At 38.2% G+C, this 25,807-nt stretch overlaps 1 protein-coding gene across 3 annotated transcripts; it reads right to left on the bottom strand.

Annotated features, from left to right (window-relative positions):
* Positions 1-204: 204 nt before the first annotated feature.
* On the bottom strand, positions 205-24,623 carry dctn1b (dynactin 1b). Of its 3 annotated transcripts, none has more exons than XM_057341688.1 (31): positions 24,541-24,623; positions 18,599-18,850; positions 18,401-18,479; positions 18,285-18,316; positions 17,004-17,024; positions 14,241-14,258; positions 13,170-13,190; positions 12,024-12,197; positions 11,725-11,922; positions 11,423-11,627; positions 11,202-11,280; positions 10,951-11,110; positions 10,763-10,867; positions 10,389-10,580; positions 6,828-6,938; positions 6,593-6,745; positions 5,364-5,524; positions 5,014-5,182; positions 4,864-4,932; positions 4,572-4,784; positions 4,334-4,495; positions 3,583-3,714; positions 3,377-3,502; positions 3,102-3,244; positions 2,845-3,011; positions 2,485-2,496; positions 2,061-2,173; positions 1,780-1,966; positions 1,620-1,693; positions 1,338-1,427; positions 205-1,249 (listed from the first exon to the last, which is right to left on the bottom strand). In XM_057341688.1, the coding sequence occupies exons 2-31, from the start codon at positions 18,824-18,826 to the stop codon at positions 1,112-1,114; spliced, it is 3,732 nt and encodes a 1,243-aa protein (XP_057197671.1). In that variant the 5' UTR covers positions 18,827-18,850; positions 24,541-24,623; the 3' UTR covers positions 205-1,111. The 3 variants fall into 3 exon arrangements, with proteins under 3 accessions (XP_057197671.1, XP_057197669.1, XP_057197670.1); XM_057341686.1 differs by lacking the exon at positions 24,541-24,623 and adding an exon at positions 21,561-21,991; XM_057341687.1 differs by lacking the exons at positions 2,485-2,496; positions 24,541-24,623 and adding an exon at positions 21,561-21,991.
* Positions 24,624-25,807: the final 1,184 nt, after the last annotated feature.

Genomic DNA, 25,807 nt, shown 5'->3' with positions numbered 1-25,807 from the left:
GTCACCGGCATTATTTATTATTTAAAATTAATTGAGTCACATTATAGATATGCCAGCACATTCAACATGACTATAAGCAACAGTCAGCATGTTACACAGTTAGTAAGTTATTAACACAGTAGTAACAAAGCATACCATTGCTAACTTAAGACCACGTTTAATACCTGACACCTCTGAGCAAAATACAACAGTGAAATTTAAATATCTCCTAATGTCCTTCTCTCCCTACAGCAGCATTCACTTGTTTTTCTCCCCCTTGGCACAAAATCAAACAACTCACCCCATTTATATTTTCTATCCTGGCCAGATTCAAAAGATTGGCGTGGCACATTTAAGCATCATAGGACAGTGATTATATATACGAATACTAAAGGATTTTTTTGGATCTGAGATATTTTCAAGAGGAAAATCTAGCATTTGCTGTTAAGCGGTTGCTAAGATGTTCACATTGTTATGCATTAGCCAGCACCACCAATTATACACATGGTTTGAATTCTAATCCTGTGAGCTAAATAGTTGACAACATCTATTCAAGAAGAGGACATTCAACGCAGGGAGAGAAAAAAAATCACACCAAAAGCTCTCCAAGCGGTCTGGATCTGCAAACTGGTTGACTTCAAAATATTCAAGTAATATTTAAAGTGAAAGTTCACCCAAAAATAAATATTCTGTCATCATTTACTCACCATCTTGTCATTTCAAACCTGTATGACTTTATTTGAAGAACACAAAAGAATACATTCTGAAGAATGTTGTTAACTGGCCCCCATTTACATGCAATGGTTTTGTGTCCATACAATAGAAGTGAATAGGGGCCAGTGCTGTTCGGTGACCATCATTCTTCAAAATATCTTCATTTGTGTTCTGTGAAAAAAAAAGTCATACAGGTTTGAAACGACACGAGGGTGAGTAAATGATGACAGAATTTTGGGTGAACTATCACTTTAATGGCTGTAAAGCAACCAGAACAACGACTCAAACACCAGCCAATTGCTTGAATGCATTTGCTTTAACTCATGATTTGTTTATGACACTGTCTTATTGGAGATGGATTTGGTGTGAGCGTGTTTGGTTTTTGGATAGATGGAACTAATATGACAGCAAGAAGGTTTTAGGTCTGCAGTATGCGGTGGACTCTCTGGAGCTGAGACTGTGAAAGGACCAGCCGATGCACTTGTTCCTGTCCTCGGGGGCAGGGCATCATCACACGCCCCACTAACACAGCATCTCCTTTCTTTTCCTCCTTTGCCTGAAAGCAGATAATGAGAATGAGAGCTTTGCAGACAGATGTGGAACTCAAAAGTACAGAGTTCGTTTTGAAAGATTCTTGTTCTCACCTTCACAAATGAAGTGCAGGGAAAAGTGGCAAAATCTGATGACGCTTGTGCACCAGGTCTGTGAGTCACTACGTGTTCAGCGACTTCATCCTACAAAACAAAGAGAAAGATTTCTTAAGAAAAATACATACTGTATATGCACATTAAATCTTGTGGCAACCCAATCTACTATTTTTGTGGTATGATCATGTCTTATGAAAACTAAAATCGGAAACTATTTGTCTTGAATATATCTTGAAGGCATTCCGCCTTGGTCTTTTCAGAATCAGATTATTGATTTACCTTAAGCCTGTCAAGGGTGTCTCTTAGTGACTGCAGTCTTGCCGTTTGCTCTAACAGCTGACCACTAGGACTCACTGTAACCAAAAACAACAATACCAACATTTATACCCACACTTTATAGCTCTAAGTAGTAAGTGTTATTATGCGCAATATGACCGACCTGGAGATTTTCCTGTGATGTCCACTACTTTAGCGTTGGCGCTCATCTGGAGAAGAGTCTCCAGCAGTTGGTCTGTTTTGCGGTAGAGGGCGCTAGATAAGACCTCAGGCCTGCAGCCCTCCCGCCAGCCAAGCTTTGGCACGTTCAGCGGAGGGAGAGATGCCAACTGAGCACGCATCTTCTCTGCCTGTGGCCAACACACACACAGACACACACAGTGAAAATAAATCCTTTGTTCCTTAATATAGATATGCGCTTCTATCTGAGTATGAAGAAGAAACCTTCAGTCTGTTGTTCTCATTCTTCAGGTACTTTATACTGAGTCTCTGAGCTTCAATCTGCTGTGTCAGCAGTGGCGAATCTATGACTGGGACTCCTGCAGCTGCACACACACCTTTAAACAAACACACACACATTGAATAGCATGTAGTGAAGAAAAGCGCTACAAGAACTCTAGAACGTCTGAAAGAGGAGAAAACAAACAAGATGTCTTAAAATGTGTTACATAGTTTTATAGCATTCTATTAAACTAGAAATAGCTGATTGTTCAAATATTGCACTATTACTAGCCACGTCAGTCGCATAATACACGCAGAACACAGAAACCCTATATAGGTCCCAGGACCGGTGACACGAAAATAAAATCGAGATTAGGATGGAGGTGGAAAGAGACAGTGGAGAGGGGTAGTTGGATGTTACGTTTACCTTTTTGCTCCTCTATAAGGGATACAAACAAGGGAAGACATTAGTTTACATTGAAGAGATAAGGTTATTTTAGTTTACTAACCTTAAAAACTTGTTGTTTATTTAAATCAAATCAAATATTGGCCTAACATTTTTTGGAAAAACTTAAACTAAACGAAAAATTGAAATGTTGCCTGAAATAAATTTAAGCCACTAAAATTATCATTATAAACAAAAATTTAAATAAAAATAAATTAACCTTATATAGCAACCTAAAAATAGTTTTTAGTAACATAAAAACTAAAAATCTTTAAAAAAGCCCATTTAAAATATAAATAGAATTCAATAAAACTCAAAACAAAACTATAATAACTCTTTTACCAGCGGTTATGCCACATGTCACAATGGAGGCGATGCCAGATCCTGGACTTCCTCTCACTCCCTCCATGCCCTTTGATTGGCTGTTGATTCTCTGTTTAAGCTCAGCTTTCTCTGCCTCTAATTGGTCTATATCAGCTTGAAGAGCATCCATGGTCTCCTCAAATTCCCTGAGGAAGGAAACACAGCGTTTTTCAATGAATACGAACCAATTAGACATTTTGCGATGCAATGTGCGTGTTAGTAATAAAACCTCTTACTTTTCTTTCTTTTTCAGGAGTGAATGTGTCTCATCCAGGATTGTTTGGATCTTCTCCACACGCTCATCTGCATCCTTAGATGAGCTGTCCAGCTTCTTCTCTAACAGACTGAGACGCACATTAGCCTCGCTCAGCTCCTCTCCCTAAAAATAAGATTATTAAGATGATCTCAAGAAAGTTCTGAGCTTTCATGTAGCCATGACGTGCTCAAGAATATGCAAGACATTGCAGTATGATTAATTGTTGTATTATTTTTGCAGATTAAGTGCTTCTACCTTTATTTTGAGGGATTTCTTGAGCTCTTTGATGACAGTTTCTTTGTCCTCAAGTTTGAGGCCGAGTCCTTCAGCATCAGTGATCTCTGCTCTCAGGGTGCCTGCTCTGACTTCCACAGGAGATATCTGCAACACACACATCCACAGATACACGCAAAGATTTACACCCACAGGTAAACTAATGGACACACAGTCAAAACTCTTACCCCATTCTGTGGTTTGTCTGAGTCATATTCTCCCTCCTGCATAGCAGTAGCCATCTTGTTCATCGTTGCTATGACAACACTGCATGACTGCCGCAGACACTCTTGGGCATTGATGCCCTGTGACCCATAGATCTAAACGAGAGATTAGATATATTTCATTGAATTATATGGTAAGACATAAACAGTCAGACAGAAACCTTCCATCTCTAAATTACGTAATTTTTTCATAAATAATTACTATTGATAATTTTTCATATTTTGGAAAATTTTAATTTAAAAATATTAAATATTTAAGCAACTTTGACAATGCAGTATTTAATTATTTAAGTAACGCAGTTTCATTTCCCTCAAAGTAACAGTTTTGGAGATATGTTTCCGCCCGACGATGATGAAATAAGAAATCTTTTGCTAAAACGAAATGAATCCTGTTTTAGAATCTTTACCACTATGCAAATAAAATCCCACTCCCATTGATGTTGTGCAAAAATAAGCAATCTCGTTGAATTAGCATGGTTGGAATACTGTATGTTGTGCTGAAATTCATGTATTTAGATAAAAATGTGTAAAAAATATTTTTTTTACAAGAAAACTGTATTAGTATAACATGTGGACAGATCACTATAATCATACCAATACAAATAACTACAAACAAAAACCCATATTGTCTTACCCATAAGACCTAATGAACTAATTAAACATAATTCATTTTTAGTTTTAGTTTTGTTTTAATGTAAGATTCTTCCAAACATACCTGTTCAGCTGCTTTGAAGGCCATATCTTCCAGTTTGAGAGCAGGAAGTCCCTCGTGTTCACTGAGAGGGGCAATGAGCTGAGCGGCTGCTGCGGCTACTTCCTGCAGCACAGCATTGACCCAGGCCAGCTGTCTTCTGCTCTCTGCCAGGGTCTCACACACCTACACATACAAATAAAAACTTGGTTATTAAAGGTTTTTGTAGGATTCAGTGTGTAGAGTATATAAATGACATCACCTGTGGTCCAAAGCTGAGGGCAGCTGGGATGCCTGGTGCATCCGTGCCCGGCATGCGCCGACGGATCTTCTTACAAAACTGTCGGATGTCACTACAGGAAGTGTCCAGATCCTTGAGCAGCACACAGAAGCTTTCCTCGTCCTGTCCTGCTTGTAAAAAGGCCCTCAGACGCCCCACCTCCACTGCCATGCAATCCAGGGCGCTCTGGGTAAACTACACACAAACAGGTGTTTTAATCTTTAATCTGAGTACTTGTATCTGTGTGGTTTTGTGTCTGAAGTGTGATTCTTACTTTGATGTGGTCGGCTAGCTGCATGGTACAGTCCTCAGGTTGTTCCGCCAGATGAATACTGTAAAGGTGCTACAACAAAGAACTTACACTGTAAATATTTGTAATTATGGTTATTTCTTTCAAGTCTGCATTACGATACGTGTGCTATACCTGATAGTATTTAATAGCTTTGGTGAGAGGTTCCACATTGACCGTTTCATCCAGCAGGTTTTTGTACAGAAGGTCTATAAGGAAGTCAAGGGAACGCTCGTGCACGCTCATTTCAGAGTATAGAGAGCCCACACGCTTGTACACCTCCACACTGCACTGACTCAAAGCACTGCAGGACACACAGAGAAATTCTTCAAGCACTTTACTCAAAGACCCAATGAATAGAAAACTGGAGCTTTATTCTCTTGTCAATGTCTGTGGCATCTCTATGCTACTGTACTGAGAATATTGTAAAGTTTTGTAATATAATGTTCTTATCGACCAGTGTGTTTAGGTTTGGTTAAACGTACTATTCATATTTATGAAGTGTTGCCTGTAGTAGGGTGAGAGAATAGATGAGTCCAGCCGCAAAACTGAGCTGCTCTCCAACAGCTCCTCTCATTCCAGCCTTTTGAGAGCAGGTCTCCGTCAGATCAAACTTCTCCTGCGCCTGCTTACTGATCATCTCCGCCTTCAACATACAAACATAACACACAAACAACTTCAACAAACACTTGTGTAAAAGCACACCTGGAACTGTGTTGTAGTGGTCATGTCGGAGATGCAGAGTTGAGTCTGCGTTGTGTCCTGATCCCATTTACCTCCCTAAACACTTTCTCACCCAACTGTACCATCAAAAAAATCCCAAAATGTACAAAAAATAATAATATTTAATCTCATATCACTAGACTTCAGAATATTTTGTTTTCACAAACAGAACCTTTACACGCTCTTACACAAGCACAGTGATGTAAAACGAATTATATTATATTCATATAAATTAATTTAAATGTTTCTATTTTGCATTCTTTTTTAAATGAATTAATTGCATATTATATTTAACATTATATACAACATAACAATTTGAGTGGAAAGATATTCTAAAAAAAGGGTTAGGCTTGTGAATGGCTTGTGATATGAGCTCCGTTTGCTTTAATGACATCACACACTCACTTATAAGCAGTGTTGGGTGTAACTAGTTACTAAGTAATTAGTTACTGTAATTTAATTACTTTCCCCTTGAAAAGTAAAGTAAGGGATTACTCTTATTTTTTCTGTAATTTAATTACAGTTACTTCTGATGTAATTAAACTAAATACTTTGTGTAATATGTGTGTGCAATAGTGGATTTGACATCAAAATTCAGTCTAACTTTAAAATCCGTGTTTAATGTATAATTCTCACATTTGTAATACTTTGGTCAGTTAAGAGTACTTTATGTAGGCCTAGTTTAATATTATTTGATTGAATGAATTAAATAAGCCCTTTCATGTCTATCCTTAAATCACTTAACTAATCAAGGTTGATGTAGGATATAGAAAGTAATTAGTAATAAGTAACTAAATACTTTTTGGAGAGAGTAATTTGTACAGTAATCTAATTACACTATTGAATATGTAATTAGTAACTAGTAATTAATTACTTTTTCAGAGTAACTTACCCAACACTGCTTATAAATTACACAATATCTGACATGACCATCTACATCTACAAGTTTGTGCAAAACCAGATAATGCAACAGTATCAGGGATCACATCACCTTGCAGATGAGCCGAGGGACCAGCAGCAGTGCCAGGATGCAGTCATTATCTCCTCCGTGTTTCAGGAAGGACTCAGGCATAAAGGAGATCAACAGTGACACCTGTCTGTTAGACTGAGCCACCTCCATTTTACGCAGCTCCATTTCTATAGCCTGTAAATGTACGTTAATATAACAAGAGAAATGCATACACGCTATCTGTGAATGTAGAAAAAGGGGTGCTTGTTGGATTAACCTTGGCGTAGGCTTTGGTTTCTGCAAATTTGATCTTGAAATCGAAGATCTCAGCAGGTTGCTGCTGCTCTGTGCTGGCTTCCTGCTGGCTCATCAGATCCCTGTTCACCTCCTGCTCAACACACACACTCATTTACCTTAATAAAACACTGTGATGGGCGATTATATCAGTGTTCGAAGTGTATCAAGGCTCTTGGGGGTCCCCTAACCAGTCTTCAAAAAAAAAAAAACAGACGGAGCTGCCAGTACAAGCATCAATCACATTATAGTTTGGATCATTTTAGTAATTTGACCACATTACACGCATAAATGTCTTTAACATGTTGATAATCCATTAAAAGAGATCCACATGAGGGAGAGATTAAAAGACATATTTTTTGCAGTGACCATGCTATCGATCTGGCTGTAATTTTTTTATTTTGCATTGTAGCCTAGATTTCTTTTTTAAAGATTTGTTGTTGACTTTAATTGTACAGCTATTGTTAGAGAGGACAGGAAGAAATGTGGGAGGGTTCGGGAAAGGACCACGAGACGGGAATCGAACCCAGGTCGCCCGATACGCAACCGCGCCACATGTCGGAGCACTGCCCACTTGGCTAACTCATTGTAAAATCTCTTAAACTTATTTATAGCAATAAGAATAACAAGTTTTTCAAAATGTATGATAACATTTTCTTACTAATTGAGATTTTCCTGTCCTCTTATTTTCCTTATTTTTTTCTTGTCCTTTGATTCTTGTTCTTTATATTATTGTAATGCGGTGCTGTTCCCTTTTTTTGGAATATTAATAAAAATCATTGGAGCCAGTGAGGGAGAGGACACGTCACCTCATGCAGAAGCGTATGAGCGTTTTAAACGTGATTCATCTCCTGATAATGTAGATCAAGTATATGAAAATAATCCATATGAACATGCAGGATAAGAAAAACGAATGTCATTCCTTTGGGCAAAAGCAGAAGCCTTCTGGTCAAAGTCGGAGCTCATGTTTGTACAGAGCCCGTCTGGTCACCCCTCGGAGAAAAAAAAAACAAGACCCGCAAATCCGTGGCCACAGTTTTGTAATTCGTTCCCTCAATTTACAAAACCGTGCTCTCGGATTAATAAACTGTACCCACGAGTTTACAATCCGTGCTCTCGGTTTTGTAAACCGTCCCCTCAGTTTTTGAAATCTGTACCCACGAATTCATAATCCGTGCGCACGGTTTCGCAAACTGTAGCCTACTCGCGGAATTAGCCTCTGTCTGTCAACAGAACAAGCTCCTTCCTACAGGAACATTAACCAATATTGTATACTGTTTTATATATAAATTGTCCTAATGTGTTTACACACGAGCGGGTGGCGCATATAAAGCATGCGTTCATTGCCGCGTTTCACTGGCATAAAGTTGGTTTGACATTAAACTTTCGTGAATTTAGGGACCATCTCTAAAGTACACATTAAAATACCTTTTTCCAACTTCAAAAGCATTTAAAGGGAATGATTTATAGCCACAAAACTAACTGTACAGTGTTCATGTGTGTGTCAGCTATTATGCACAACTTTTAGATTATTGAGTATTAAAATAAACCATCAAATCATATGTACATATTCCTATACGTATTGCTATTGAGCTTTAAATAATGGTATATTTGTGTATGAGACCATTATACACATAGGAATGTTTGCATGTGATTTGACGGTTTATTTTAATACATATAAATAATCTAAAAGGTGTGCATTCTATCTCACACACACATGAACACTGTACAGTTAGTCTTGTGGGTATAAGTCATTCCCTTTAAATGCCATTGAAGTTGGAAAAAGGTATTTTAATGTGTACTTTAGAGATGGTCCCTAAATTCACGAAAGTTTAATGTCAAACCAACTTTATGCCAGTGAAACGCGGCAATGAACGCATGCTTTATATGCGCCACGCACTCGTGTGTAAACACATTAGGACAATTTATACATAAAACAGTATACAATATTCGTTAATGTTCCTGTAGGAAGGAGCTTGTTCTGTTGACAGACAGAGGCTTCAATTCCGCAAGTAGGCTACAGTTTGCAAAACCGTGCGCACGGATTGCGAAAGCGTGGGCACAGATTATGAATTCGTGGGTACAGATTTCAAAAACTGAGGGGACGGTTTACAAAACCGAGAGCACGGATTGTAAACTCGTGGGTACAGTTTATTAATCCGACAGCACGGTTTTGTAAACTGAGGGAACGAATTACAAAACTGTGGCCACGGATTTGCGGGTCTTGTTTTTTTTTCTCCAGACGGGCTCCGTACGAAAGTTTTCTGAGGGAAAGAAAAATATTCTTGGGGAAACGCAAAAGTTTTGCAAAGGAACGCAAAATCTGTTTTGACAATGTGAGATAACATTGGACATAAAGAAAGACTTGCATATCAAAATGATACTAGGCTAACTGTAAAGTTTTAAGATAAACGCTTTCAATATGAGAGGATCCGCACGCAGCCAGTGTCTTGCTGCGACATCTCTGTACATGTCTTCATTGAACACTGTGTGGCGCACTTGAGCGGCGCACTTGAGCATGCATGGATTTTCAGATAAAAATGACATTTAGTTTTATGAAATGTGTACAAATAATGGACAAAAGTGTTTTGTTTTAGCATGATAATTTGACAAAAAAATAATTTTGTGTTCTTAGTTGTCTATTTTTAATGAAAAACCAGGGACCCCCCAAGTTCACTATTTTAGACCTTATGAGAGGTCCCTTAAGGTTTATGAGGGGTCCGGGACTGCCCCAGCCCCCCCTCAATTCGAACCCTGGAATATATTACATATCTCCAGAGAAATACAGTATAGCTGATCGCCAACTTGTGATGTAGATGTGTGATGTATTATAACGCACGGCATGCAGATGTCTTAAAGGGATAGTTCACCTTCAACATGAAAATCCTGTCATCATTTACGCACCCTCTTGTTATTTCAAGCCTGTATGACTTACTTTCTTCTCCAGAACACAAAAGAAGATATTTTGAAGAAGGTTGGTAACAGAAAACCATTGGTCCCCGTTGACTTGCATTGGTTTTGTGTCCATACAATAGAAGTCAAATGGGACCAACTGTTTTTGGTAACCAACATTTTTCGAAATATCTTCTTTTGTTTTGCAGAAGAAAGAAAATCACACAGGTTTGAAATGACAACAGGGTGAGTAAACGATGACAGAATGTTCATTTTAAGGTGAACTATTGCTTTAAAGGGATAGTTCACCCAAAAATAAAAATGTCATCACTTACTGTATTTACCCCTATGTAGTTTCAAACATATACAGTGTGCACCTTTTTATGTGGAACACGAAAGAAGATATTTTGAGAAATGTCACAGTGATTTTGTGTCTATACAATAGAAGTCAATGGGGGCCAATGTGGTTTGGTTATCAACATTCTTCAAAATATCTTCTTTTGTGTTCTGCAGAAGTTAGAAAGTCATACAGATTTGAAATGACATGACGGTGAGTAAATGATGAAAGAATTTGTATTTTTGGGTGAACTATCTCTTCAACTACATTGACCTTCAGGGTAGTTTTAGCATATCAGTTTTATGAATGCAGTACCTGTAGATGTGCAGTGAGCTCTCTGTATTTCTGGATGGTCTGCTGGTAGTCTGCCACAGTTTCCTGGGCCGCCTCCACCCGCTTCTCCGCCTCTCTTATACCGGCAGCACACAGATCCAACTGCTCTCTCAGCTCCAGCTCTGTCTCTCTGGCATTCTCCTGCAGCTCATCATTCATCTCATTGATGGCTTCCTACATCAGCATATTCACACAAATACTGCTCAACATACAACATGAAGCGTAAAAGACCTCAGCATATCCAGCTACGCTGAATTTATGCATTTCATCCAAAGTGCATTTTTGGAATACATTGTATGAGTCTATGAGACTTGTCACAGGATATACACACTTGTACATAATGTGTGATAACTCACTAGATCTGTAACTGTTTCTCTGAGCTCTCGCACTTTCTCCTCCAGGTCCAGATTACGTTCTGTCAGCATCTCCACCATCTCCTCCGCCCCGAGGGCAGCATCCACCTGACACACACAAACTGTAGTGATCACTAATGTTCAAGTACAAAAAGGTCCAAACTCAGTAAGTTCTCTCAGTTTTGACGTACTTGCTCTTTAAGCTCATCTATAGTTTTCTCAGCCATCTTCATTTCCTCCTGGAGTTTCTCTTTCTGGGATCTCAGTGCATCCAGCTCAAAGTTCTTCTTCTCCATCTGTTTCTGCAGCTTTGCATGCTCTTGTTTCTCAGATGCAGACAAGTCGCGCATCCTGGTACAACACGTATATTAATGTTACTGCTTTATACATTTTTACAGAGCAAATTCAACTCAAGCACCACTGATGTGAAACACAGACTGACCTCACTAAAGCCTCCTTCAGACGTGCATTCTGCTCTTCTAACTGCTTTACGTGGTAACTAGACGCTGCTCCATCTGAGCCTGCAGGGAAGATATCAGAGATCATATATGATCATATATAATGATATTTTTAATCATTATGTTATACAGGCATTCATTTTAACATGATGATGAGAACATGATGGTTAAAGACCATTCATTACAAATGAATGAAAATCTGTACCTTTTTCCTCTATTTCATGTTTGAGTATCTCCAGGTCCATGGTCAGCTCGTCCACTTTCTCTTTAAGAGCATCAGCCTCCTGCTGCAGCGACTCGGCTCGCTCTTCTGCCATCTCTTTATCCAGCGTGGCCATCTCAATGGCATCGGCTGTATCCGCCATCTCCTCCATGTAGTGTTCTTTAGCTTCAAGAGCTTCCTTAGCCTCCTGCGAGGATGAATACAGCCAGCATCAACATCCACAGAGGGTCACTTCTTATACGACAGTGTGTATCTATTTTTTGCTGTAAAAGTTTATTTTATACCTTCTTGGCCTCTTTGAGTTGTTTCTGCAGGTCATTTTGTTGTTCCTGCATCTTACTCTTCCACTCCTGCAGCTGCTCAAGCTGAATCTTGTGTTTCTCCAGCTCCTTCAGCTTGGTTTTGTCCTCGGCCCTCTTCATCTTCAGAGTCTCCAGCCTCTCCTCTAGATCCTTCACATGGGCACGCAGCATCTCCTCTTCCTGGAGAAGAGTGCATGTGAGAGAACAACAAACCTTAAAAGTAAAAAAAATATAACCAGAACAACAATGTAACAGAACTAGTAGCACAATAAGCATCTGACCTTGGTGGGACCTGGAATGGGTGGAGCCCCAGGTGAAGGGAGCGTTCCCAAAGGTGAAGGTATTACTGGAGCAGCCAGTGGGGTTTGGGCAGGTGTGCTGGGCTCGCTGCTGCTCATCTCTCCAGCAGAGGCGGAGCCTGAGCCCACCTTCACCCCCACTCCTGTCCGTGTTTGCTGAAAGAGACACAGAGACTGAACATTGACGACAGACCGTGCTGATGCACAGAAACACAGGATTATGATGATAAAATTCAGAATGAAAAAAACATGATAGCCAAAGTCAGACGATGGACATTTTTAAATGGTATTTACTTGACTAGTAACTAGTTTAGGGGTGTATTTCTGTTCACATACAGTGTCCCCAACAATATGTGCATGTAATATAAATACAGCCGCGGAAAAAATTAAGAGACCATTCCAAATGTTCCAGATGTATTGTGTCCATTCCAGTCCAGTATCTGTTGAATTTCAACAAAATCAAACCTCAGGAGTGACATAAAGTCATCCAAAAGCAATGTGAAAAACTGACAGCATGACAAGAAAAGTCGATGTTATCACATAAAAAAATATTTTTAACTTTTCCTAAATACATGTACAAATATATTACTTAAAAGTGAATATGAGCTTGTTTTCTTTGCAGTATTTGAGGTCTGAAAAAATACATCTTTTCTGTTATCTTGACCTGTTTCTCCAGTTTTCATTTTCTGCAAATAGAAACAATACAATGAAATTTGGGGAAAATGTTGTCAGTAGTTTATAGAATAAAACAACATTCCTTAGAAAAAAATTCCTAGAAAATTCAGAAAAACTGAAACTTGTCTTTTACATTTTTCCGCGACTGTATATGAATGTAACTTTTTTTCTCAGAGATGTCTTTCTAGACAAAAAGAACATTTGCCTTTTTTGTTTTAAAATAACTGCCTCCTGGCAGTTGGTTTGATATTTTTATATATATTTATGACATTTACCTGAATACTTTTTCATACATTTTTTTAAGTACAACATAGCATCTTAATATTTTTTGGACGGGGTCAATCATATGCATAAATACAAACACACATATACGACTAGTGACCCAAGAGCTCCTCTCAATTTTTTTATGTTAACTAACCAGCACACATAGAAGGGCCACAATACTGATCTCACCTTTGGCCTTCTGGCCGTGGTCTAAAGAAAAAAGAAACACAGATAAATGTAAGATTTATAAGAGGGAGAACACAAAAGATTAGTCACAGTAAAAGAAACATGCAGCACTGTTGAAGAAATATTGTTAGGGGAAATGTAGGTAAAACTGAGATTCATCATTTTCAGTGGTTATTGACATGATCTGTATCATACTGTTGATAACCAATAAAAAGATACTCTTGTAATGTCGCTGCAGAAAAACGCTCGACCTGATTTTGCCAAGTGGTTGATGTCCTCAGGGCAACATATTTTGTTGACCTAAGGACAACATTTTTATAAATAAAACCTAAACCCACACCAAACCCCAACCCTAACCATAATTTACCCCTAAAATCAGAGGGAAATGATAAGTGAAAAACAATGGTCTAGAAGTACCTAGAAGATTAAACTTAAAATAAACTGTAAACTTATTTCTGAAATCTGATTGGTTGATTTAAATGTTGTCCCAGGGTCAACATGATGTTGTCCTAAGGATATCAACCACTTGGCAAAAACAGGAGAGCCGCAGAAAAACACAATATTCCATTACACAAGAGTGTTTCAAACGTATGAACCTCAATTGTTAACAATCTCAGCATCCTGTATTTTGTCTCTAACAACATGTACGCTTCCTTTAGCACATAAGCACTCGAACGAGAACCCACTCTCTGTCTGCCTGTGAAACAGAGTGCCTGGCACCAAACACTTCCCAACAAGCATGCACACAACAGATACACAAGGTCAGCTAACGTCTGAATCTTTAATAGTAGAATATAATGTAATATAACTATAGGCCTAATATATAATCCTGCAATAGAGATGTTTTATTAGATTAGTAACTGTATTGTACTGCAATACAATTTAATTGTATTGTCAAGTTTCTAACAATGCATAAAACCATGCATCACGTGTTGACATACTGAATAGCCAAGTTAAAAAAAAATCCCAGAATCCTTCCTCACACATACTGTAAATGCTTCTATATTTATACAATAAACCAATGGAGCATTCTGCATGCCACAGAAATAGCAAACAGACTGAAATTGTTTGTACCTTACGAGTGGTAGGCGTCTGTCTCATCATATTGACGATTGAAGAGTAAAGACACAAACACGTGCACACACACACACACACACACCGGGTGCAGAGAAAGATCAGGGAGAAGAATTCAGTCACATTAACAGCAGATCAAGATGAGAGCAGACGATGCTCACAGCAAAGCCACAAACACACAATCATGCAGCAATTGCCGTGTGGTAGCCAGACACACACAAGCACACAAACACTCAAACACACGGTGACGGAGTTGCAGGTAATCTCTGCTGCAGCTAAAATGACTGCCCAGTTCTCTTCAGTCTTTCTGCTGCAGGGTTTAAATCCTTTTTATCCTCCGAAAAGAAGAGAAGCATCTGAACCACCTTTCTCTTATTACAACATCCTCCATTTTTAGCATCCAATAGACAGTAGCCGTGCCTTTCTGTTTGTATCCATCTCTGACTCCCTCTTGCTCTCCCTCTATACTCCTATGCTCCGCGGTGCCAGTGGCTGCCTAGCAAGTACATTACATCACTACACATACACCCCGCCCTCCAGACACAGAGAGAGAAAGAGAGAGAGAGACTCTAACAAAAGGGTAAAAGGGGGAAGGTGGGTGGATTTGCATTGATGGGAGTCTGGCCTGTATCCTAGCAACACTCCAGCAGTGTCTCTCTCTGGCTTTTTCAGTCTAACGTCTGTGTGAGAGTGTAGGCTGTCCATGCTAATTGGTTCTCATCTACCACAAATTAATGACAAATTAAAAACACACAAACAAACAATGCAATGTTACTGTAGTGTTAGTGTATCACACCCAAGATTTCGACTCACTGCTACACTTGGGTGTGTGATTTCATCTGATTTGATCTCACAGTCTCAGATGCTGCTATCATGCTAATGTGCATTTTAAGTGCACTACTGCACTCTGTGGCAGCAGATGCATCATCACTATTTGAGTATCCATTACATAAAACAGTGGAGGGGGAAAGATGGAGTGCTAGAGTAGAGAATCAAAGTGATGTATCACATTACAGATCTAAAGGAGACAATAGGATGGGTAGTGAAAAACAGAGAGATGAACAGAGGTGGTATATCAGGGAAATTGTCAAAACAACCTAGACCTACAACTAGATCTTTATTTTTCAAATCAAGTCACATATTTTATACTCATTATATTTATAAGACACACCAGCAGAGGTCACTTTTTCAGCAATACTTGTTACACTCGCCAAATTCAGATTTGTGTGATTATTGAAGAGATTTGAATGTGTTTTACCACAGAAGCTGTCTTTTCAATCTGGTACCTGTGTTTATTTACTGTGGATTCTGCATGTAGTTTATCTGGTCAATTTAAATGAATATGGTTAAAATACATCCCTGGGAAAAATAAAGAGACCACTTCAGTTTTGCATTTAATCAGCATTTCTATATGTATTTCAGTCCTTCCAATCCAGTGTCTGTTAAATTCTAACAAAAACAAACCTCGAGTGTGAGCATCAAGTCGCCCATAGCAATGTGACACATGAAAGCTGATTAAAAATCATCAAAAATCTTTTTATTTCATCTTTTTTTCTTAACTCTTTCTGAATACATGTGAAAACATTAGTACTGTGTTGTTTAAAAATTAATATGAACTTGTTTTCTTTTCATCAATGGCGGTCTAAAAATATAGATTTTTTTGCTATTTTGACCAATTTGTCAGGTTTTTATTTTATGTAAATAAATGCAAATGAAATTTGGGAGTAACATTTTCGGTAGTTCACACAACAAAATATATTACCTAAACAGTAAATTTAGAAAAACTGAAAATAATTTTGGAGTGGTCTCACAGTTGTTTCCAGAGCTGTATAATGCTAAATAAATCTGGACTGTTGTTTGCTTCACTGTAAAAAATGATGTTGTTTTTGTTGGTTCAACTTTAGTCAATTTAACTTTAAAATATTACCTAACGCAATGAATTTCTTGTTGCGTTGGCTAACATTTTTCAGTTGAAAAAACTCAAAATTGTAACTTATTTTTTAAATTGAGCCAACAATTTTTTACAGTGTTCATACTGAATGTTTATATTGTGATTTCATGGAGTTTCTACACATTGTTATATATTTTTAGCTTCTTATGCATTATGATCATGAACTGACTATCATATACTATCACAAGATAAATTTTACCACTCTTTTAAAATATATTGAGTGACAGATGCTTTACGTTTATACTTTAAACCTCAAAGCAAGGGCTCCTCTTCTTCTGAACCAGACAACATCCCAAAATACTTCTGGCCCCAAGCACTGACATTTAGAAGAAAACACAGACACTCACACAGGGGCATCCAAGTCCAAAATGTCAGTGATGATCTTATGATTGAATAGTTAATGATGCTATAGCCATTCTGCAGAGGAGGATGAACAATTTCCACAACAACGTTTGGCCAAGCAAGCAAAACCACTGTACAGTAAAACTGAGTATTTATGATTTTTTTCTTCAAAAGCTTGCAAAAAGTGAAAAAAGTGTTTCTCACGCAAATGAACCAAACATACAAATATTGTGTGTTAAAAGCAGTCATTCATTTAAGAACATGGCCATCCAGACATCCAAGCCCTGGCAAACACGAATAAATTTACAAATCGAAACAACCTACATACAGTACAACCACTTATCACAAATGTGCACAAACAGGCACATAAACACATACACAAGTAATGTGTTGTTCGTTTAATGCCATGCAGCACAGCTGTTTAATGTTGCCATCACTATGGAAACACAGGTTAGAGAAACATGCAGCACCTTTTTGGGTTTGGTTCCTCGCTGCATCTCAGATGGAGGAGGAAACGGTGAAAGAGTTTCATCAGTAAGTGTGCAAGAAATGAGGAGTGAATAAGGACCACAGTTTCTCAAACACACAGCATATCTGTCACAAACTCACACACAATGAATGAGGAATATGTCATGTTGAAAGACAGAGAGGTAATGGCAAGACAGTGTTACTATATCTCCCTCTAGTGGAAAGAAAAGGCAATACACAACCATTTAAACATCTCATGAGGCAGCAGGCCCATGAAACACCTAAAGTGTGTTCAATGACCATCTGATGCATATTGCACACACATATGGTATGTGCTGGCTGAAATTGTGAGCTCAGCTCTGTCTTCCAGGATGGCAAACTGAAACATTATCCTGGGCTCTATATTGAAGGGGGCTCAATAAGGTCTTCTATTGTGAAGTCTATAAATTTCAGGGGTACACCCAAAAAAAATGTCTTATCCTAGGCACCATGAATATTTGTTACCAGTCTGCTGGAGACCTATAGTCACGTTAACAGAGTACTAGTTTGACACAAGAAGCGTTTTAAGGCGGGACTTGATTTGACAAATGATTATCTTTGAATATATATTATATATACTTATAAGGAGTAGTTCACCTTCAAGATGAAAATTCTGTCATCATTTTTGTCTTGTCATTTCAAACCTGTATAACGTTCTTTCTTCCGCAGAACACCAAAGAAGATATTTTGAAGAATGTTGTTAACAGCCCCCCTTTCACTTGCATTGGTTACAATAGATGTGAATGGAGGGCTGTGCTGTTCTGTTACCAACATTTTTCAAAATATCTTCTTTTGTGTTCTGCAGAAGAAAGAAAGTCATACAGGTTTTAAATGACAAGAGGGCATGTAAATGATGACAGAATTTTCATTTTGAAGGTGAAATACTCCTTTAACATATATTCTGTTTTGGTTTAAAAATATATCCTTGAAATAGTAAAAATGATGAAAACCTCTCACATTTTGTGTTGATTTCTTTTTTGCATAGCAAGTTGTGGATGGACATGAGCATTCGTTTTTTACATTGGTCTGTTATTATGATATTGACTCTATATAGTCACTCCAAATCACACATAAAACTAAACAAACTTTTATTGATTTTCTTGTCTAAATGTGTGTGTCTTTACCATAAGCTGCTAAATTAACCAGACTTCAATGCCAACTGTCAGAAGTCTACATGAGACTAAACATACACACAAGTATACACACTTGCACACATTAACATTAAGGAAAAGTTCCTCACTCACCACTTTGTTTGTCTTTGGACTTTCAATGATCTCTGAGAAAGAGACATAAAATGACATGATTATTATTTTATGTGTCAAATATGCTTGCAGGTAACGTTATGAACCAGTACGTCTACCTCGCTTTAACATTTTGGAGGTGGCGGCTTCAGGGGTTTCAGGAGACGTTGTGTCTGCACCATCGTCTACTAACTGGATCTGTAAGTGATAGATAATCACAATGATTTCAGAGAACTCAGAAGATGATTTACACATGTACACCTGTCATTGTTTACATATAAGCACACATATTTACACATAATTATGTGGGTGGGTACCTGTGATTGTCGTACAAATATTCCGTGGTTCTCCTGACAGGTGAAATATCGTTTTCCCTGAACGGTCCCATCATTCTTGCCTTTAGGTTCTTCTAGAATGACTCCCACCCATTTTCCAGAGGCGAACAGTGTGTTTCCAATATATGCCACGATACCTCGATGGCCTTTGCCGATCACCTCAACTAGAGAGCCCACCTTCACAGGCCGCCTACCTCCGTCTGAACTCATCCTGTTGCTGCCACTGCTGGTGGTCTGACAACGAGAGAGAAAAAGGACTTCTTATTACATACTGTTGTGAAAAACATAAATAGTTGCGAATGTCTTGGCCTCAAAAAGTATTTTTTTACGCTCTCTAATCATCAAATTTAGTGGAACTGTAATATTTTGGTATGTATATGACATTCAAACATTTTATGTGTGGATTAAAGTGATAGTTCACCCAAAAATGAAAATTCTGTAACCCTCTTCTTGTCATTTCAAACCTGTATGACTTTCTTTCTTCTGCAGAACACAATAGAAGATATTTTGAAGAATGTTGTTAACTGGCCCCCATTCACTTGCATTGGTTCTGTGTCCATTCAATAGAAGTGAATGGGTGTCTGCGCTGTTCGGTTAATAACTTTCTTCAAAATATATTTTTTGTGTTCTGCGGAAAAAAGAAAGTCATACAAGTTTGAGATGACAAGAAGGTGAGTAAATGATGACAGAATTTTCATTTTTGGGTGAACTATCCCTTTAAGTCCCCATTATTAGGCTCCTCATTATCTGAACCAGACTTTCATTATGTGGGCTAGAAGACAAATAGGAGCTATTTAGGAGCACTCAGACAAGAACTCGTGGATGAAAGACGCTTGTGACGCAGACTTTTACTGCAGAAGACACACTGTTACCTGCACACACTGTGCACACATACACGCATTATACACACTGTAAAATCTGATCCCAAGAGACCTGCTCTATTTCACTTCCACTTACCAGTTTAAATATGTTTTTCTAATCACACAGGGCCTGAGGTCCCAAATCAGTTCATGTTTTCAACTATACTAAAAATATACAGTGGACAAACCGAAGGTGCAATATTTTCAGTGTTCAGAACGCAGTTATTAATCAAGCTGAAAAGCTAATAGAAAAATGAATATTCGGAAATATTCTTAAGTTACAATTGAACAATAGAAAGTGCCACAAATGATAGATATGACCTCTCCTACAACCCCAAAATAGAGAAATATTCATATACTCACAGCAGCAATATGACATGTCGATTTAATACACAGAGATTTCATGTAAAAAGTCTTTGACTGCTGGTACAATAACCTGTGTAATAGAATAAAAGAGTTGTGACTCAGCAGAAATTTGTCTCTTTCTGAGTCACTGATGGTGAAAGTGTTGCTTTGCGTAAGGATGTCACAGCTTTATGAATTTTAAACGTGCTGCTGCTGAAAAATGTTAATGATGTTAAATTCTCTAAGAACGTAGCACTTAATTATCATGAGTAAACCAAATTCCTCTAGTAAGTAAATGTTTGGAAAGACAAAACTGGTTTGCCAAATGTGTGTTATACTGTATTTGTATTATTTTCATTGTAAACTAAATGTTTGGACATACACATGCACATGTCATATGCACGTCAGTGTGCATTGTATGTGCATATATGGATTATTAACGTCTTCTGTTTTAGAGTCCACACACAAGCTCTTAGCACCCACAATAAAGCTTTTAACATACGTTCACATAAATAAATAAGCAAGTGCAAATTGCACACCAGAGCATTATATATTTACTTAAACTAGGATTTTATGTGTGTGCTGTTTAATGTTTCGTACAAGAGAAAGGGCTTAAGCTTTTGGAGATCTAAAAGTGAAGGCTGTTACATTAAGCATGCATATACTTGATGCTGAAGGGACTAAAGTTAAGACAAAGGGTTTGGTTTTGATAGTAAGGTTCACCCAAATATTACAATTATATTGTCATTTACTTATCTACGTGTACTTTTGCCACACAATGCAAGCAAATGTGGACTATAGTTTACATTTCCAAGCAGTCTGCATAACATCAGCTATTAAAGGGACAGTTCACCCAAAAATGCAAATTCTGGCATCATTTACTCACCCTCAGATTGTTCCAAACCTGTATAAATGTCTTTGTTCTGATAAACACAAAAGAAGATATTTGAAAGAATGTCAGTAACCAAACAGATATCGTCCCCCATTGACTCCCATAGTATTTACTTTCCCTACTATGGTAAATGGGGGATGAGATCTGTTAGGTTAATGCAGACATTCTTTCAAACATCTTCTTTTGTGTTCAACAGAACGAATACATTTATACAGGTTTGGAACAACTCAACGGTGAGTAAATAATTTCATTTTGGGGTGAACTATCCCTTTAAACACATAGTCATATGGGTTTGGAAAAACTTAAGTTCTGACAAATTTTTGCTCTATTAGGGGTTGGATTTAAAAGTTCATCCAAAACTGAAAATTCTGTGATAGTTTTCTCACCCTCAGGTTGTTCCAAACCTGTTCTGCTAAACACAAATGAAGATATTTAGAAGAATTTCTTCCTTTGCGTGTTCCTTTAAGTATTAAAAAACAGGCACATAAAGTATTTAAAGGATTAATCTTCTCCATTTATACTGCTTAACATCATCAATATGTGGCATGTTTTTACACATCTCAAAAATTGCACTGACTGCTCTCTTACTGGCTTGGTGGAAGAGCTCAAATATACAAACCCACACATTGCAACAGCCTGTAGTTTTCACACAAGCAAATGCAGCATTTTATACAAAAGCTGAGCCTTACACATTCCAGAAGACCAATTGATCCCACGCATGCTAACACACCTGTATGTCCACACTCATACAGACATACAAATTCTGCTTTAATACAATTAAACGTCATACATTTATTCATATCCAGATCTGTGTGTGAGACACAGAGAGACTCACTGTGTCACTCACCCTGCTGTAAGTGTATCTTTTTATCTGAGACATGCTGCTTCAGCGTCGCCGTTGACAACGGATGCCTTGCTTCAGCAACCACTGTAGTCCCCTCCACCTCACCACCCTCCGACCTCTCTCTCTCTTTTCCTCTATCCCCACCTAACTCCCATCAAACCCATCACTCAGCCCTTTGTCCATATGATGAGTTTCAGAGATGTGAGGCGGGGTACAGCTCCTGCAGAGGCACAGTAACCCCGACTGAACCCCAGAGAGGATGCAGACGGATACTCCACAGGGGCCTCGACCGGACGAGCGAGCTTACGTGTTTGTGGGTGTGCGACGTCTTCCGAACGATCACAGCTTTAAAAGGAATAAGAGTCAGAGGTGTGTGTAGGTCTGACTGCTCTGTGTTGGTAGGTGAGAGAGAGCAGTGCAACTGCGGTAATGTCTGTGCTGCCTGCCTTCTGCAGGAAAGTGAAAAAGGCAGAACTGGGTCCTAAAGCCTTCCAGCAGACCAAAATTCCCTAAAAGAAATCTTTTGCATTTAAAAAAAAAAACTTTATTTGAGTGTTATACAAATGAGCACATCCCCAAAATTTGGTTTGGATTTGTCAGGCTTTGCTCACTTTTGGGTACAGATGTGTCTCCAAAATATAGTTAAGTGAATACACACACTCAATAAGTCCAGATAACAAAGGATGAACAAAACGACTCGGTGTACAATGTAGCTATACTGCACTTACAATTATAGTTAAAATTCAAACATAAGAAACCAGCAAACCCATTGGAAAATAATTTATAATAATATTCTTAAAATACACACTGTTTGCTACATTATAATCTATCAACCATTAAGTTCAGACATAAAATTAATTTGCCTTTTTGTGCATTGCACCACTGATAAAGGTGACTCATTCCATTCTCTCTTCTCACATACTGAAATTATTTAAACTCAAATAAATATTTCTTTGTATTTCTTTTATTAACCATTTAGCAAGCAGCCATGTAATCCGCTTGTTAAGAGGGTCATATACCGTTTCCGGGTCCAAATGCTCTATCAGATGCCATAGGCAAACAACAAAAAATGCTTACGTATATACACTCATGGGGTGCTGTAAAACTCTCAAAAAACAATGACCCTAAACTTTATCTCCATAACGAAATCCTAGATGGCCAGACAGCAATACCTTTTTCACAATTCATTAAATACTGATGTCAGAGATTCCGTGAGCCTGGAGACTGTATAGTGTGCACTGTGAGTTTATAAAGGTTTCGCTTAAATGTGTGATATGAATAAACAGTGCTCAAATCACTTGGCCTCACCTGAAATGTGTGGAGGCTTGAACCCGGAAACTGTATTCCTTACGTCACCACTTGACAAGCAGGAATAATGTAGTGTATGGTCAGCTGGTCATTATCGCTAAATAAATATCTTCAGACTACCCAGATCAACATACCAGGGTTTATCTGACAGTACATTGTTCTCTTATTTGTTCGGATAACTCAAAGCAATGCTGTATTCCCTGACTTGCAGTTCCCAGTGCCTGAACAGAAAGTGGCACGGCCCTGTTCACTCACAAAAGTTAGCCTTCTGCTGATGGCTCTTTAAGACTGTGTTTAAAAGCCACTGGTCTCTTTAAGACCAGCTCTATATTCAGACTCTTCTGGCCTGCCTGAATGTGACGCAGCTTGAAAACAGTATGTGAGTTCAGTGAAGAGAGGTGCTTTGAAACCTCAGCACACTGACAAACATACACACAAAGGGGATTAACACTCTTTATAAACTACAGCAGTACTGAAGCATATGCTTTATACAGCCTCTGCACACAATTAGCAAATGCTGATGTGTGCAACATGTTCACCAGTTAATGTAATAGCCTACAGTTAGAAGGGACAGATGCAAAGCTGAAAATGCTGTGCTGCTAACCAAGACCAATGTACAATCAGGCTGGGGAGATCCTCATCTTATGCACAAATAAATCTTATATACGGGTGAGTAGCATCTTTTCTATTCACTTCTATGCAAAACTGTGTGATCGAACGTTACAATCTTCTTTCAACCTCTTCCCAGGACAGGCATCTTAAAGACCCTATAAATCACTAGAGAAGCACAGAACTCTGTCTTGTGTTATTATTTCCTGTACAAACAGGAAGTTTGGGCAGGAAAGGGCTATCCCTTCAGCCAATAGCCTTTAGTCGCATCACAGCCGTGAATGGATGTTTTTTCATGTGAGTCAGTGGCAAGTAGTATTGAGGGGAAGCTATCCTCAAATAGAGAACATTTGACTGGGGAAAATCTGTGCAACAGCCATAGGGTTTTTTTTGTCTGTTTTTCATTATTGCTGAAAATTTTCTTTAAGACTACAATTTTGGAGTTTATAGTCTATTTTATTAAAAATGATCTTTCTATGAAAATGTTATCTTAGAAAGATTATAACATATCACCATGTGGATATTTAGAGAGAAATGTGTCACATTTATTCTTGAGATAAACACAATTGCATCGTTTATGTAATAAACAGACTATAAAAACCATTATGATAGTAATCAAGTGTCTTTCTGGATATACCTTGTCTACTTTAGGCATAAATATATATATAAAATAGAAATAAAAAGGGACATGGCTCATTGAATTAGTGGCATGAGTTTTCCTCATGCAAACTGGCTAGGCGGCACTTGCCAACCCGCCCGTCCGTACCCTCCCCCCCCCCCACATATCAACAACAAATAGCACGAGTAATAACATCTTTACAAATGTCATATGTAAAAGACTTCACACTAAATAGAATAAACAGTAAATTCAGTGGGACGTTAAATGCTTACACAGCAGCCCACAATCCTGTTATCGATCACAGCAGCCACCGCCTATTTAAACTACACGCTTTAATATCATTACACAGTAAATTATGAGTAATATACTAACGTAGAAAATTGAGGACGCGGAGCTATTTATGTGTTCTTTTATGCTGTTTATTACAAAACATGCATTGACACTTACTAAGGTTTGTTTGATGCTGTTCTCAGCGAGCGTGTTGAATCTATTCCCATACAATGTGCATATGACAGCCGCTTCCTGAGCAGCGCTACGTCACACATAGCGCGAGCTACACACAGCGGCCATTCATTGGTTATGATGAAAATGTCAAGCAAATCTACGATACATCGAATATTTACGGTATCCGTATACAAATATTTGATTGCACTAGTGTTAATTGCATAACGTCAGATATACTGTATATGAATGGGAGAAATGTAAGTGGATATAAAGATGTTTTTTATAGCCTATATTTCTTCATATGTCTTTGTATAAAAATGTCTATTTTAATACTGCTTTGAAACAACATGCATTACAAAACATACAATTCTTCTTTCAAATTCTTCTTCATATTGGATACTTCATTATTTATTTATTTATTCATTTATTTATTAGATATTATTTATTAGAATGATCTTGCTTGGTCTATAAACACCATGCACTGTGCTGTGTTTTACCTTTCTGTGTTTTTCAGTTTTTCTTATTTGCTCCTGTAAAGCTGCTTTGGAACAATGCACATTGTGAAAAGCGCTATATAAATAGATTAAATTAAATTAAATTCATACTTTTCTTCTTCATCTCTTACGTTGCCGTTACATAACACCAATCCTGTGTCCATATTTAAGATCAGCCTAGCAGGAAATGACGGCCACACAAACTCCTTCTCCTTTATGAATACATCATCTAACTTGTGAGCATCAGACTGGACCATAGAGGTGAAAAGAACCCTTTTCACCTGATGTCTGGAAACAAAGTCCAGGGCTGTTTTGCAAAGAGCTCGCGCATGGCCGCGAACCCAGAATTATTTTTTTACAGAGATCCTCTTCAGTTCCCAGGCACCTGGCTCCTCCACACAGGGCAAAATGCCCACCGTGCCGACAATAGACCCTTTTACTTCCGAAGTTCTGCGACCCAAAAGCAACTCGGACAACCAGTCTGCATGTAGGATCCCCTGATGTCAAACAGATCCTCATTGAACCCAAGCTGAATGCCCTGCTCAATACTGTACTGCTACGCAACCAGCCAGCATAACCCCACCAACACCTATAATGCAGAACATGAATCATCCAAAGAGAAAATGAATGAGAAGGAAGATTCCACAGTGCATCTTGAAGCCATGCCAGCTTTAGGGTGAGAAGATACACAATCCTGCATGCTCTCTGAAGCCAGTGAAGTATATCTTCTTCACAGAAGTGTAATCTGCATCCCTATACTTGTGGATCTGATACCA

This window comes from Triplophysa rosa, linkage group LG9, assembly GCF_024868665.1.
Source record: "Triplophysa rosa linkage group LG9, Trosa_1v2, whole genome shotgun sequence".
Taxonomy (NCBI): domain Eukaryota; kingdom Metazoa; phylum Chordata; class Actinopteri; order Cypriniformes; family Nemacheilidae; genus Triplophysa; species Triplophysa rosa.
Note: the sequence above shows the minus strand (reverse complement) of the source record. Positions and strands in the feature narration are given on the sequence as shown.

Coding starts and splice junctions, on each gene's coding strand:
- dctn1b (XM_057341686.1), bottom strand. CDS start 21,593: ATGTCTCAGATAAAAAGATACACTTACAGCAGG. Junction 11,923..12,023: donor CCATTCCAGGTCCCACCAAG/GTCAGATGCTTA, acceptor ACTCTTCTCCAG/GAAGAGGAGATGCTGCGTGC. Junction 4,496..4,571: donor CCCTCAGCTTTGGACCACAG/GTGATGTCATTT, acceptor TTGTATGTGTAG/GTGTGTGAGACCCTGGCAGA.